At 44.4% G+C, this 16948-nt stretch overlaps 1 protein-coding gene across 4 annotated transcripts in view; it reads right to left on the minus strand.

Annotated features, from left to right (window-relative positions):
* Positions 1-13330, minus strand: part of mcf2lb (mcf.2 cell line derived transforming sequence-like b) — a 48938-nt gene extending 35608 nt beyond the window's left edge. The window contains exon 1 of one of the 4 annotated variants that reach the window (XM_086267074.1): positions 12812-13330. In XM_086267074.1, the coding sequence (XP_086123200.1) occupies positions 12812-12890 (79 nt within the window). In that variant the 5' untranslated portion in view covers positions 12891-13330. Of the gene's footprint in view, positions 1-3130; positions 3900-12811 lie in introns of those variants that run through there. The other 3 variants (XM_086267071.1, XM_086267073.1, XM_086267072.1) reach the window with 3 other exon arrangements.
* Positions 13331-16948: the final 3618 nt, after the last annotated feature.

The following is a 16948-nucleotide window of genomic DNA, read 5'->3' on the forward strand; positions in this document are numbered from 1 at the left end:
TTCAGCCAATATCTATTAAACGAAGATGCAGTGGTGCTAAATGGCTTGGGGAACATATACCTGTGTAAAGTGTGTGCAGCTTGCCTCTGCATCGGTGTGTTTGTGTGTTTAACGTGGGCATTTGCTTTATGACCAAGGGCATGCAGGTTATCAGTGCCATAAACTTTATAAGTTCAAAGCTAAAGCCACTAGACTGGAAAACTATGCAGCTTAAAGTGAGCAAGATAGTCAAACAAGGCACAGTCCATCAAATCAGCTTACAGAGTCAGTCGAATAAATGAAAACACGCTGCATAAAACTGTTAACACACACACACACACACACACACAACCCCCATTTTGGGTAAATCTTTGTTTCCACCACATCACACAGGTGTTCTACTGGGCTGAGATCTGGTGACTGTGGATACCCCTTGAGTAAACTGAACTCACTGTCATGTTCAAGGAAGCAGTTTGAGATGATTTGTGAGATAGTAGGTTAACCTTCTGGGAGCAGCCATCAGAAGATGTGGCCCTTTGCATGTCCTTCCTTGCTCTCTCTCCCCTCCTTTTTGCTCGAAAAAGGCTCAACTTTTTGTGAGCCCATGCAGACTGTAACCTCGGCTTCCTGTTCTTAGCTGAGAGGAATAGCCCCTAGCGTGGTCTTCTGTTGTAGTCCATCTGCATTAAGGTTTGACATGTTCAGAGATGCTCTTCTGAGATCAACACAGCATTTTCACACAGAGAACTGCTGCTCTCTGCATATTTCCTTTCTTTTGGATCATTCCCTAGAGATGATTTTATGGAAGAATCCCAGTAAATCAGTAGTTTCTGAAACACTTGGACCAGCCTTTTTGGCTACTTTCTTCCTTATTTTTTGCACAAGGCAAATTTCTTTAAACGTTTCACATCTGTATATTTAGAACAGGGCAATTTAATGCCTGTGTGATGGATGCATGCAACCACACAACTGAGATACTTAGGTAATATTCATTTGGTCTTTTGTCTTATGTTTATGTTATGCTCTAAAGTTTCTGTGATCATAAGTTAACTAATTTGATATTTTGAGTTTACCTGTAATGCATGACAGCACTAAGCTATAGCCCAAATGTTGGCATAGACTTTGCTTTGCATTGTTTGTTATTTTATATAGGTATGTTATATTGATTATATTTCTACTCTTTCTGAGTTACCTGACCTCCGCTCCAGTCCTTCCTGGTTTGGCTGAAAGAGGAGGCTGAGGGTGGAGCTGGTTTAAATGCAGAAGCCAATAAAGTGGACTGGACCATCTATTGTGATCATGCAGGGGGAATGGGGTTCTTCTTGAATGATGGTTATCTGTTATCTCTTTAGTTTTCACCTTTGGTGTATATAATGGTTTATTCATTTGCTATATAACTGGAGCTGTTTCTCATTTGGGCAGGTCAGTTTGTTGAGTTATGTTTTTGTTAAGTGATTTTTGAGTAGCAGTCTGTTAAGTTAACCTCTTTTATGGGCCCACTTGGTTCTTAAAAACTTTATTTTTTGTTATTTTGAATTTTTGTAATCATCTTGTCCTTTTTGGGGGTATAATAAACCCATTTTTTGAAGATTATATTTGTGCCTGTGTGTTCCTGGCTGCTTGGATCATGACAGCCTGGAATAATGATTTACTCTGGTTTTCTGCTCCATTGTTAATATTCTGTAAAGTTTTACCAATAATAATGTATATGGACTCATTTCTCTTATATTATTATGTGCACATATCCTAGATTATATTTTTATATTTTATACCTTTAATTTATTATTGAGATTGTGCAATGTGATGGCGAGTAAATGCATTGAAATTTCATTCTGATGTAAACTAACTGGTGTATGTATTCTAATGCTCAGTTTGAATTTTAGCAGGTCATCTTGACCAAGTCTACATGTCTAAATGCTGCCAACTCTGCACATGTAGGCACATAGATTAAATATTTGCATCAATGAGCAGTTCTTATAAAGTGGCCGATTAGCATACTTCTTTATACAGTTTCACTGTCTACAAATGTTATTATAAAGGCTGCGACAACTGTGCAAAAATCACTTTGATCAACAAGAAGAGCGAAGAACTGGAAGACTATGAGTTACTTGCAAATGCAAGAAATCACACAAAACTACTACACCAAAATATTTGCTAATCTTTTCTCCTGAGAATTTTCCATGGCGTCAGAGTTAATAGTCTCAGTCTACAAAACATAACATCTAAAAAACAGAAATCCCTCTCTCAAATTCTCCTCATGGCTAATGACTTAAACAGAGCTGGGAGGACAGGAAATGAAAACCTTCCTCCGAAATCTCATAGCTTCAGGTACAGACAAAAATGCACATACTGTGTGTTCAGATCATGCACATTGTGCATAAAGTATATGCACAAATTGTATATGTAGAAGTAAAACCTACAGCAAGCACTGCATGAATATCTAACAAAATCACAAAGAGAAACATGAGAAACAAGAATATGAAGACTACAAAAGGTTTTAAAATATTTATATAGACAGTCAGCAGGAGAATCGCTGAAAACAGCTGCTTTCTATATGTCCCAGATAAAGAAAAACGCTGAAAAAAGACCCCTGACTCACATGGCTTAAGCGGGACCATTGGCATCCCACTATCCCACTGAGAAACACTCTTCTTGGTTTTCTTCACCATTTCTTTTCTTGCTGTGTGTTAGTAAAAGTGGCAACAATCTGGCTGAGACGACACCAAACTGTTAGCTCAGCAGCTTTAATCAGCATTCCTTTGCACCAGCTCTTCTGCTGCTCTGTGCTGCAGTTTCTGCATCTGCTGAAGAATTTTTCACTGCTTCTATGGAAAAATGTCAGTGCAGCTGCCGAGATGTGCATGTTGGATACTGAAGCAGCTGATTAAGCTGCGCAGTCATGCACTCACACACAAAATGTTATACACATCAAGACACAGAAACAGCCCAGCAGAGGGGGTGGGGGCAAGGGAAGCCCACAGGAAACACTGTATGTGAGTCTCTGGGCGCGATGCCCTACATACTCTAGCCAGAGCTTCAATGAAAAATATATTATGCGCAAATACACACACAGGCACAAAAAGTTGCGAGTATACGTGCACACATGCACACTCACTCTCACACAGAATACACTCTTTTTTCTCAGTCCTACCATCCCAGGCTCTCCAGGAGTTCTTGCGGCTGGCAGGGCTGAAAGGGAAAGCCGAGCCCAGTCCAGAGAATTCCAAGTTCTGCATAAGATGACTGAGGCGGTTCATGATCCGGAACGATGCCTCACCGCCCTCCCGAAGAAACTCATGGAGAGACATTAGAGCTGGCTGCTGGTCTCACCCCTCTAAAACAAACTTTGTCATCCAGAGAGAGAGACCCCTCGCTGCACTTTTTAAAGCTTTGACAGACTCCAAAGCATAATTCCCAAATGCTGACATGGGAAGGATCCTTCTTTTAATGTGCCAGGTTACTCAGGATTACAAAGAGATGCTCTCACACGTGTTCCTGTGCGTAGATGTTTGCAGTGGCTACATATAAGATAAGCCTACTGTCCTCTGCAGAGCCACATTGAGGACTCAAGGCAAGCGCACAGTGCAAAGCTTGCAGAATCACAAACAGCTGAGTCACTGTCTGCATAAACTCTGAAACAAACACTGCTCACACTAGAGGTGAGAACAAGCCCAGGTCCCTTCACACACATTCGCACACAGACCCCTAGTACACACACACATCGTCAGTGGAACTATTGACAACTGAGAGAAGCAATGCTTTCCAAGGAAGGACAAGAGGGGAGGAGGGTGGAAGGCAGCAGAAGCAGAGGGCAGCCGGCAGAGCATAAATCCCCTTCTGCTGTTTAGGCTAATTATACTCCTCTGCTCCTGAACTAATCTACCCTTTCTTTCCCTCTATCTCACAGGATTCCTCCATGCATTAAATTCACAGTGCAAAAAACTACTGCGCTAAAGCCAATCACCTGTAAGACTTAAAAAACAAAAAACCCAGCAAAAAAAACAAGAAAAACCCCCATAAACTTTATGGCAACAGTTAAAAAGTTTCTTGTTACTATGTTGCCTGAAACCGAGGAGGAGCAAACCCAGTGGAGAGGAGGTTGCTTATTGGCAGGCTTGGGTTTATTTGTGGGTTTTGTGTGAGTGTTTGGCTGGCAAGCAAAAAGGCAGCTTGCACTTTATAGGCTTAGAATAGAGATGAGAGGGGAGATGCACTCTCTCACATACCAATGAGGCACCTACAGCGGATGGGACACACAACTTCAGCTTGCTATTCAGTGACATTGTGATGGACCGAGTTGAAAAACAGGAGTCGTCCCAGGAATTATTAAAAAAATATGGTTTTCATTTATTTAACCCCCCAAAATTATATTTACAAAAGTAATAAATGTTGAGCTCATAAAAGAGGTCAAAGAAACAAAACTGAACTCAGGCAACGACTGCAAACAACAAACCAAATGACTGAGGGGGTAACAAACAAACACAATCATAAATCACAACACAATGCAGTACAATCTAGTTTGTTAATAAACTAAACACTAAAGAAGAAAATCAAAACCATTAAACCCTAAACTCAAATATTTAATTTAATACAAATACTTTGTTTTTAAATGAAAGAAAACACACATTCTCCCCTTCAGTAGGAAGTGGCGGTGTGGTCCAATTATCCCTTTTTGCATTTAGTGGTTTCAAACCCTGGCTACCATCTTTTGTCCAGGAACTCCCAGGGATGATGGCAGGTAAGAAATAAAAAGAAAAAGGTTAGTCAAAAATCAAAGTAATGAAGTGATATGAATACATAAGTAAACTAAATGTACACGCTCACAAATAGAACAGATGTATCCAAACCAATCAATAAAGTTATTGGAAACTAAAGTGGGTTACTATGTTCAAATGAAGAAATGAAAATACAAGAGTTACTGACTTCAGAGTGTGGACAAGGGTTTGGCCATCACAGAGATTCAGCCCTAATCTCCACCTCATCCCTCCATCCCTGTCTTCTTATTAATCATGTCTTATCCCCCATTTATGACATATTCCACCTCCTATACTTAACTTTCTATTACCCTTTTGGTGTTTGGGCACATACTTACATACAGTGCTGTGAAAACTTATTTTCTCTCTCTTCCTGTTTTTTTATTTTTTATTTTTTTATTTCTCACAGTTAACATATTTTAGATTAAATACATTTTAATATCAGACAAAGATAACCCAAGTGTGCTTGAGCTTCAGGGAATGAACTGATGAACTGACAACTTAAATTTCCTCTCCTTCATACAGACCAAAGCAATAACCCAATGTGGTAAAACCTGCAAAGAGTCATGAAAAAAACTCCAAAAGTTGTCAGGGCATTTAACTAAAAACCACAAATGCACACTTATTAATAATGGTGCTTTCTTCTGTGCTCCACACACTTTGACCGGGGATCACCAAAGCCATTAGGATTCATCGTCTGGGGACCTCAAATCGAGCATTGCATTTTCTCAAAGTCAAGCTCAGCTGCAGTCCAAGCTGATCAGCTGATGGCTTAGCTGATACCCTTCTACACAAATGACAAATCCTATATAGGGCCTACTTTTTAAGTCTGACTGCAGTTGCAGCATATCACCATCTTCACCTCAGGTCCACCTTTCATGATTTCTTCTCTATTTAATCAAAGTTATACTGATGCTCTATTCTTTGTCAAGGTCTTACTGCTTCTGTCCCTCCCTCTGGGGTTTCATGTACATTAGAGGAAGGTCACAGGACACAGCCACACTGCTAAATATAAACCACTGCAGATTGAAATCTTCTCTACACTACAGTCGTCCAGACTGAAACTTTTGTTCAAAATGGTCTCATTTAGTAAATGTTTCAGTGTATCCCAAAGTGGTGGATATATATATATATATACACTCAACAAAAATATAAACGCAACACCTTTGTTACTGCTCCCATTCCCCATGGGATGGACGTAGAGACCTAAAATTCATTCCAGATACACAATATAACCATCCCTCCCAAACAGTGGTCACAAATCAGTCCAAGTGTGTGGTAGTGGGCACATCTGCTATATTGAGATAATCCATCCCACCTCACAGGTGTGCCACATCAGGATGCTGATCTGACATCATGAGTAGTGCTCAGGTGTACCTCAGACTGCCCACAACAAAAGGCCACCCTGGAATGTGCAGTTTTGTCTCACAACAAAATGCCACAGATGCCACAAGCAATGAGGGAGCGTGCAATTGGCATGCTGACAGCAGGAATGTCAACCAGATCTGTCGCCCGTGCATTGAATGTTCATTTCTCAACCATAAGCCGTCTCCACAGGCGTTTCAGAGAATATGGCAGCACATCCAACCGGCCTCACAACCGCAGACCTCGTGTAACCACACCAGCCCAGGACCTCCACATCCAGCAGGTTCACCTCCAAGATCGTCTGAGACCAGCCACCCAGACAGCTGCTGGAACAATTGGTTTGCACAACCAAACAATTTCTGCACAAACTGTCAGAAACCGTCTCAGGGACGCTCAACTGCATGCCCGTCGTCCTCATCGGGGTCTTGACCTGACTCCAGCTCGTCGCCGTAACAGACTTGTGTGGGCAAATGCTCACATTCGATGGCGTCTGGCACGTTGGAGAGGTGTGCGCTTCACGGATGAATCATGGTTCACATTGTTCAGGGCAGATGGCAGCTGAGAATGTCCCAGTTCTTGCATGGCCAGCATACTCACCGGACATGTCACCCATTGAGCATGTTCGGGATGTGCTTGACCGGCGTATACGACAGCGTGTACCAGTTCCCACGAATATCCAACGACCTCGCACAGCCATTGAAGTGGAGTGGACCAACATTCCACAGGCCACAATTGACAATCTGATAGACTCCATGCGACGATGTGTTGCACTGCATGAGGCAAATGGTGGTCACACCAGATACTGACCGGTTCTGGGTCCCCAGACCCCCAATAGCGCAAAAAACTGCACATTCCAGGGTGGCCTTTTGTTGTGGGCAGTCTGAGGTACACCTGTGCACTACTCATGATGTCAGATCAGCATCCTGATGTGGCACACCTGTGAGGTGGGATGGATTATCTCAATATGGCAGATGTGCCCACTACCACACATTTGGACTGATTTGTGACCACTGTTTGGGAGGGATGGTTATATTGTGTATCTGGAATGAATTTTAGGTCTCTACGTCCATCCCATGGGGAATGGGAGCAGTAACAAAGGTGTTGCGTTTATATTTTTGTTGAGTGTATATATATATATATATATATATATATATATATATATATATATATATATATATAGATATATATAGATTTTTTTTTTTTTTTTTTTTTTGGCCTGTCCCGTTTGGCTCTTTTGCCCTCAGAATTGTTGTCTAAAGGCAAAGAAAGATGCCCAACGGATTTACTTTACCAAACTGACCATCCCAGCCTTGCCGTAATGGTCCATTTGATTCACCTTTTATTGTTTATTTTATTTTCACTTACTGAATACGGGACAGACTTGACTGGGGGAAAGAAGGGGAGAAAGAAAGAGGGAAAGAGAAACAGCTGAGAAGAGGGACGGGGGAGAAGGGCAAAAGACAAAAACCAACAGAACGGGCAGAGAAAAAAAAATGCACATATCAATCACCTGGGTCACCTGCTGAGAAAGAAAAAAGAAAGCAAGCAGAAGAGAACAAGAGTAATAGAATAAACAACATCACAATGATATATGGGAATATGACAGTAAATACTAAATGTTAAACATTATTGTGCAGCACATAAGATCAACAGAACACAGTGTGCTTTGAGGTAGGAGCCAAAAAGGGTGTAGTTTGTGGGTGTGATCACCCGTGTGTACACCTGTGAGCATGGACGCGGTTGTTGTTGTTTTTTTTAAAAGGTTCCTTCATGTAATGATCTGCTAGAGGGTGTGGGGGGGCCACAGCCCCGTCCTCCAGGGCATGAAGCAGGTGTGGAGGAGATCAAAACTCCAGACATCCAGAGGCCCCCAGAACACAAGAGACCAAGGAAGACCAACAGAGGGGCAGCTGCGCCACTGTCCCGGAAAGAGCTGAGGAGAGTCCCAGATGAGGGCTCACTCAGCAGCCGCGGAGCAGAAGCCAGGGGGAGTTGCAGTGACGCGCCCGTGAGCTCCGCCGGCAGCCAGCTGCGCCTGAGTGACCGAGCCCCATGCTCTCATATGCACTTACTCCACACTCAACCAACGTGGAGACAGACATAAAGACGATCACACTCCCCAAGCGTACTCTACAAACCGGGTCTAGGTGCCCCCGCCTCTGGAGGGGGGAACTGCACCCAGACCCAGGTGGTGTTTCCCTTTTCCCTGCGGTGGGGGGAGGCAGACCGCCCCGACTCCGCAGCAGCAGGAAGGCTCCACACTCCAGACCGCAGTCGGACGGCCAACTCCTCCTCCTAGCCCCCCTGCTCCAGCAGGTCGCAGAGAATGGGGGTGAGAGAAGACTCCAAACCTCCCTCCAGCCGCTCATTGTAGTGTTGATGCATGTGTTGTAAGGTGCATTTAAAACCCAGGAGGGCTTGGAGCTACCTGCCAGAGAGCAGCAGGTAAGCGCATGGTCCCTCCTGCTAGCCCTCAATGTCTATGTGTATTTAAAATTGAGAGGTGGGCAACGATGCCAGGGGTGGGGTGTACACCCTGATGGTACTTTGGACTCCGTGCATCGTGCCCACCCCCAAGATCCTATATGTATGTGTAATGAGAGTGTGAGTAATGTGAATGTCTAAGTTGTGGGATAAAATTGAGGCAGAGGCAGCCAGAAGGGGACAGAGGGGGGGGGGGGGGGGGGGGGGGGTAGCCTCCTCTGCACCCTGGTGACATACCCCTACTCCAAGGCCCTGCATGTGTGGGTGGTTGTGGTGGAGCGGGAAGGGGGAGGCAGCTGGAGATGGGGAGGGAAGGAAGGGAGGGGCAAGTGACCCCTCCCTGGGGCCAGCTCCCCCGCTGACCCCAGTAGGCACCCCCACACTCCGCGACCCGCCAGGGAAAGGGGGCCCAGGCCCATCCAGACCGGGGCCCAGTGCAGCAGCGCCGCCCGGCCCCACAGAGCCCGGGACAGTCCACCCAACCCCACCACAGAGAAAACTGCACCCACCCCACCATCCACTCATCTTCCAGACTACATAAGACAATAAACACCCAGGCTGAGATCTTCCTCCACCTCTCCTGTATCTCCCCCTCCTGCAGAGGGAGCTCCTGAGGAGAGGAAAGCTCCTGCAAGATGTGACAATCTCCCCCACCAGTTGAAGAGCCCCCCAGGTGGCTCGATGCACCGGCGGCACCCTGCTCCAGGGCTGGGCCCCCATGCACCCACCTGCCCACAACCCCGGCAACACACCAACCAGGACCCAAGCCCCCGAGGCCCGGTCTGGGTCCCAGCCCAGAGACAGAGCACCCCCAGAACCTCACGCCCATCCCGGACCCACCCAGGGGCAGCCAGGCTACCAGGTCAGTAACCCACGTCCGTCAGCACAGACCCTCCCCTAGCCCCGCTGCACGCAGCCGCGAGGAAACAGTCACCTGAGAGCCAACAGAGCCCCTAACCGGACATGACCGCTACCCCGGGTTGAGCCCCCCAAGGAAGATGCCTCCGGGGAACCCCCCGACGCCCTAAGCCTGTCCCTACCCCCACACCAATCACAACAGTGAAGGTGGGACCAAACTATGACCCCCCACCCCCACTAGGTGATGGAGCTGATCAAAGGAGCCCAGAGCAATTGATCTGATGTGGTGGCAGAGGCTGTATCAAGACTAATGTAATAAAAGTGGTGGATATATATAGTGATACATTAGATTTTGTTTTACATGAAACAGTAATTGTAACTAGCAAAAGACAAATTTAGAATGCTTTTACTACCACTCTTGCTATCCCTAGGTACTATATCTCTCTGAGCATGGCTGGCTAGCTGGAAGCTGATAGTTGCCTGCTGGATCCATCTGGTTATACACCTGCTCTGCCTTTAAGGATGAACAGCATAGCCCACTTAGGGCAGAATGAACCATTGACCTTTAGCTTAAAAAGGAACCTGACACAATATAGTATTTGATTTATACACCTCCTTGTTGAGTTAATGTTCCATCAATGAAACAGTGAAAAATCTGCTCAGTTACAAATGACCATTATCAAAATGTAACCATACTCATGGGATAGATGGACTGCTTTCAAGCAAAGGTTCATGAGAGTCAGCTCCTTCCAAGCCATAAACTCCCCCACGCAATATATAATAAGCCTCTTCCACTTGGCTTGCATGCGTGTGCTGCACGATAAATAAAAAATAAAGAAACAGCCCCCCTAAGCTTCACCAGCTGCAGAAGAACACATTCCTGCTGGAAAAGCCGACACCTGTGACTCAGTGAACTAGATGTGTCCTTTTAAATCAGCTGGAAGTAGGTCAAATGCCCAGTTAGAAAGTCAGAAAGAGGTTTCCAGTGATTATGGCTCTAAGTATTATATTCGTAGTTAACCTACTGTTTTCCTTTCAGTTAACTGACTAATGGTTCTGCCAATTAAATTACTGAGCATGGTGCTGTGGATTGGTTCATCAGTGTTATTGTACTAGAAAACCTCCACAATTGTTAAAAGGACTGCCATGAAATTTCATGGTTTACACATGACGCTAGTGATCCCATGACTGCCTGTACGAAAACAACAGGTGTCTTTAATTGTGATTTTGTGAGTGAACATCTAAGTATTTAATAAACTGCCATAAAGGCTCACACACCTACACAAAGACCCACGCACACGTCCCTTAGAATGATTACCGTGGTGATCCTTTAACCTGTATTCTAGCACCATCATCAGGTCAAAGTTTTGATGTGTCTAATATTTTGGTTTATTACCTGTATAAGTGTAATTCGCAACAATCTGATCAAAATCTGTTAGCTTTATTTAATTGCATTTAGGAAAAGCTACCATTTACCCAATATTTTATTTTCTCTCTCCCTTGAATAAGCTGTAAAAAACGACTCTTGTCCACCCACAGCTTACTACATTGACGAATGAACTGGATCACCCATCATCTTTACCAAAAAAGGAAAATGCACTCAGCTACAGGTTATGATCCAAATAGATGTTTTTGGTTTATATCACGTTGTGTTGCACTCATGCTAATGGCGCTGCAAAGACAGCCAGCAGCCAGAAGTTGAAACAGACAGGAGACAAAAAAAAAAGCAATTAATACTTCAGCTTTCTACAGTGTACAATGCAACATCCATCAGAGAATGGATCAGAGAAAAACAAGAAGAAAAAAACAGTTCTTCAAGTTAGATGATGCTAAATCCTATGCATCCTTAGCTGACTCAATTCCCCGAATCTCCCTTTTCCTCACTCTCCCTTCCTCTCTGCTGTCTTCTGTGATCAGCGTTACTCTCCTCTCTGAGCCGATTGCTGCTCTCATTCTCCTGCCACAGCGAATTCCTGTCACACTTCTTTATAAACAGCTACCAGGGACTGGATTAATGTACAGTTTTAGGATAGTATTGCAAACTTAAAAACCCCCAGGAACAATATGACCTTATTTTCATTTTGATTTTAGCTAAGTAGAGTGATGCAATTCTTGATTTGCCTTTAGAGTCTTTGCATTTTCATTCCTCTAGCCTGGGCATAGCCAAGTCCCCCCTCCTTAGTCAAGTCCACCCACTCACTACTGCCATGCTTTCATCATCTTAAAAATGAAACCATGCAAAGGGGAAACCAGTAAATGCACTTAGTAAAACATTATTTCCTCTCACTTTAGCTTGACATGTACAGGTGCAAAATGAAATGAGGGTCTGAAAGCTATAACTCTTTAGGGTAGGCTTTTCTAAGTAAGGTTTTACAAACATTAAATAAAATATTAACACACCCAAGTGTTTGGCAGGTTGTCTGTGCAGGCTGTGCAGGCTGTGCATGTGTGCGTTCATGCTTATTAGAGTGGTTGTGTGCTGGCAGTGAGTGGATTAAGGGAGATCTCTATAAATGGATCAAAAGGGACCAGAAGCAAAGATCACAAATCACATCAGTGGCATTAATTTAGCACAGGAGAAACGTCTGTCCTTGATTTGGTGGCGATAAATCAAGAAGCTGCAAAAGCAGGAGAACGTCATATATAGAGTAGAAAAAAAGCCGTCTAACCACAAAAACACCATGAGGGGAGCTCAGGAAGGCAGACCTAACAGCAAAATCAGTAAAAGAAACCGTGCGACTATTCGGAAATGAAAAGGTTATGTTAAATAATCATTCTACGGTTACAGAGGAAGGTCATTGTGTCTCATTTTTTAAAAACACTTTTGCTAATCAGACATATTCCACACACTATAGTTTTCTAGGGTGGAGTACTACAATTGGGGTTAGTGAGGTAGTGTATCACAACACAAACCACCCTGTGTACAGCCTGCGTTTCTGTAAAAAAATGAGACAGCTTTTCATGCAATAGTATTTCTGTTTATCCGCATTGTAAATACTTTAATATCTCTTTAATGTCAGCATGAACCAGATTTTATTTCAGAGGATAAAATCGTATTCCGACTAAGCACCTGCATGTCTTGAGGCAGAATGATCATGAACAGCAGCACATTCAAGCTTGTGTGGTTTCCTGTACAACACGCTTCGACATTGTGATCCTGCATTGGCTTTGTAAACTGCTTTTGTTTTGATGTCCATTTGGACTTGATTCCATCAAGGCAAAGGAATAATATGTCTCTTACTGTGTCTGCATTTTAGTAATAGTATTTTCACCTATGTCTATGTTTAAGATCAACATGCAACATCCTCAGCAAGCAAAAAATACAATGACCAGAGACAAGAGCTGCTTCCGATTGTGTCGTTGCCACCCACCTATGCTTTGGGTGACGGTCCTCAGTCTCACTAGCAGCTCACCGAGGGCCATCTCCTCTGTCTTCATCCACAGGATCATCCTCCAGAGGGACAGTGGAAGACCAGCTGTCCAGCTAAGAGACGCTTTTGTAGGAAGAAGAGACAGCTTGCCTGCTTTTTGCTGAGCGGTACTATGGAAGAGTGGATGGTGGTGAGGGAGACTGTTGAGTTGAGCAGAAGGGAAGAGGGAGATGCGACAGGGTAAACGAACCTAGGATGTGAGTTAAAAATCTAGAGGAAAGAGAGGTAAAAGGGGGTGTGCGCTTGTGAAAAATGAATGCTCTCCAGGATGGAGTGGATGCTGCTGAGACAGATGAGGAAATGATGCTGATGCTGAAGCTGTTATGGCTGTGACAGCCTCAGCCACAGTGACGAGTCTCCTGCAGGAAAATGCAGCGCAAAGGATGGTGAAGGAGGGAGACGGGGAGGAGGTGGAGCAGCAGACAGCCTCATTCACACATGCATGCTTCTGCCTCAGCACACATGATGGTGCAGACCTGGCAGGCAGATTGGGGGAGGGGATGTGAAGGTCAGCATAACAGTTTTGCACAAACAGCTGATCCAATAGTGACATCCAGCGTAAAGGAAAGGGACAACAGCTTTGTCATGAAACATTCTTATCTGCAGAAACAGAGACGGCAATGGTACCAATGCCGGCCATGCATCATTGATTATGCTGCATTGCCACCATGTGACGGCACATGGTTATGACAAAATACAGTAGGATCATCTTCGGTAACCCTCTTTGCAAATTCCATGTGTAAACAAACTTCACAGACTGCATATATAAGAGCTTTAATTACATGCATCCTTGACACAGCTAGGTAAGACGCTCAATAAAATGAGGGATGAATTTCATAAATCTGTATTCATTGTGGGTGCTGGTTGCTGCTTATCTAGTTTCTAATGTTTTAGCGATGTCTTGTGTAGACTCAAAAGCTGAAAATACAAGATAATCCAGGGAAATTCAAAGAAAATGTCACTCAGACAATAGCAATACAGCATTTAATCCATAAGTTAGCAGACAGACCTCTTAAGTGAGGACCATCATTATTGTGTACTTTTCCATTCAGGTGACACTAGGTCTCTTCTGGGGACTCTGACCCCAGTGACCTTATATTTTTTAGCACTAATGTAGAACAAGAGGTTTATTGTTGTTTACACGCACACTGTGTCTGAGGAGGATGTGCGGAAGTGCTTCAGGAAGGTGAACGCACGCAAAGCTACTGGTCCGGACGGGATTCCCGGCCGCGTCCTCAGGTCATGCGCGGCTCAGCTGGCTGGAGTGTTCACGCACATCTTCAACCTTTCCCTCTCTCTGTCTGTAGTCCCAGCCTGCTTCAAAATGGCCACCATCGTCCCTGTACCCAAATCCTCCACCATCTCCTCATTGAACGACTGGCGACCTGTAGCCCTGACCCCCATCGTAAGCAAATGCTTCGAGAAGCTGGTCAGGGACTTCATCTGCTCTGCACTACCCGACTCACTGGACCCTCTACAGTTTGCATACCGCCACAACAGGTCCACTGATGATGCCATAGCCCTGACACTACACACTGCCCTGTCACACCTGGAGAAGAGAGACACGTATGTGAGGATGCTGTTTGTAGATTACAGCTCAGCATTCAATACCATCGTTCCCTCGAAGCTGGACAGGAAACTGCAGGATCTAGGACTGAGCAGCTCCCTCTGCAGCTGGATCCTTAGCTTCCTGTCTGACAGACGCCAGGTGGTCAGACTGGGCAGCATCACCTCATCCCCCATCACACTGAACACTGGTGCTCCACAGGGGTGTGTACTGAGCCCTCTCCTGTACTCACTCTACACCTACGACTGCACAGCCACTAACAGCTCCAACATCATTGTGAAGTTTGCGGACGACACTACAGTGGTGGGTCTTATCACCAACGGTGATGAGACGGCTTACAGGGAGGAGGTCAGCGCCCTGACCCACTGGTGTCAAGACAACCATCTCACCCTCAACGTCGCAAAGACAAAGGAGTTGATAGTGGACTTCCGGAGGTGCAGAGAAGTACACACCCCCATCACCATCAACGGCGCTGCTGTGGAGAGAGTGAGCAGCTTCCGGTTCCTTGGTGTACATCTGGCTGAGGATCTTACGTGGTCAGTACACACAAACAAAACAGTGAAGAAGGCGCAGCAGCGCCTCTTCTTTCTCAGGAGACTGAAAAGATTCGGCATGAGCCCCCGCATCCTCAGGACCTTCTATCGCTGTGCCATTGAGAGCATCCTCACTGGATGCATCACCACCTGGTATGGCAACAGCACCGCCTACAACTGCAAAGCTCTCCAGCGAGTAGTGCGGTGCTCTGAACGGATAATTGGAGGTGAGCTTCCCTCCCTCCAAGACATCTACAGGAAGCGCTGCCTGAGGAAAGCGGGGAGGATCATCAAGGACTCCAGTCACCCCAGCCATAAACTGTTCAGACTGCTTCCATCAGGAAGGAGGTTCTGCAGCATCCGGTCCCGTACCAGCAGACTGAGAGACAGCTTTTTCCATCAGGCCATCAGACTGCTGAACACGTCATAGACACCTCAGCTTCACTACTGGAACTTCAACATTATGCACTCCACACTGTATATAAATGCCACTTGTTTTGCACATATTCAACTCTGTATATTTTATATATTTTATTATTATTATTATTATTATTATTTTTTTACTATTTAATTTGTAAAAATGTGTATACACACACACACACACACACACACGTAGGAAAATATTTAGTATACACATCCAGAAATGCATACACTATTATATATTGTACATATATTTATTAGTTTCAGGTTGGCCATTCTTGTATTTTGCTCGTTTGTGTTGTTGTGTTTGCACATCTCTGTTGCTTGTGGGGCTCGCACACAAGAATTTCACTCGCATGTGCTGTGCCAGTGTGCCTGCACATGTGATGTGACAATAAAAGTGATTTGATTTGATTTGATTTGATTTATCTGTCATTGCTCTACTCCAGTTATGTCAGATGTTCACTCATTTTCTTACACTGCCATAGTTGTACGGCAGGGATGTTCTTGCCATCTGTAGAGGCTGAAGCCACTGAGGTGTTCGTTGACGGGGGTGACGCGATGTCAGTCGAATAACTCCAGCCTTACTTATTGACAATAAGATGGGCACATTCTGGCTTGACTGGTTGACACCTCAAGATAGAAGTGGTATTGTCAGTTAGTCTAGAGAGAAATCTGTGACATTGCATGATGAACTTTCTTCTCGTTTATATCATGAGGACTAACCCTAACTGCCCTAACCCAGAACTGCAAACATTTATGATAACTGGCAAGTCTGGCGAGTCTTTCAAATTGTTGTGGAAGAATTTTGCCCCACTCTTCTTTACAGAATTTGCAAATTGCATTGCAGTTTTCAAGCATAAATGGCTTGTTTAACTTCATGCCAAAACATGTCAATTGGACTCAGTTCAGACTTTTTTCACTCCAAAACCTACCGTTTGTTTTGTGAGCCATTCAGAGATGGACTTGCCTGTATGTTTCGGATCATTGTCCCACTGCATAAACCAAGTGAGCTTGAGCTTTAGGACACAAACTGGTGGAAATCCTCTTTTAGGATTTTCTGGTAGAAAACAGAACATTCATCAATTACGGCAAATTGTCCAGGTCCTGAAGTGGCAAAGCAGCCTCTGACCATCACACTATCACCAACATGTTTGATTGTTGCTTTAATGCTCTTTCTATGAAATGCTGTGTTAGTTTTATGTAAAATGTAACAGAACTTAAACTTTCCAAAAAGTCCAACTTTAGTCTTGTAGTCCACAGAATTTTTACCTAAAAGACTCTGTGTTTTTTTTGGTCAGGAGTGGTTTTCGCCAAGTCTCCAATGGATGCCATTTTTGCCCAGTTGCTTTCTTATTGTTGAATCATGAACTCCGACTTTAACTGAAATAAGTGAGGCCTGCAGTTCTTTTGATGTTTTTCTGGTTTCTTTTGTGGCCTCCTGGATGACTTGTGAGTGTACTTCTGGAGTGATTTTGGCAAGCTGGCCACTCTTGGGAAGGTTCACCACTGTTCCAAATTGTCTCTATTAGTGAATAATGGCTCTCACTGTGATTC

This window comes from Aulonocara sp. 'chitande type north' Nkhata Bay, linkage group LG16, assembly GCF_057382095.1.
Source record: "Aulonocara sp. 'chitande type north' Nkhata Bay isolate Kocher_YH1m ecotype deep benthic linkage group LG16, A_spYH_male_GT1.1, whole genome shotgun sequence".
Lineage (NCBI taxonomy): Eukaryota > Metazoa > Chordata > Actinopteri > Cichliformes > Cichlidae > Aulonocara > Aulonocara sp. 'chitande type north' Nkhata Bay.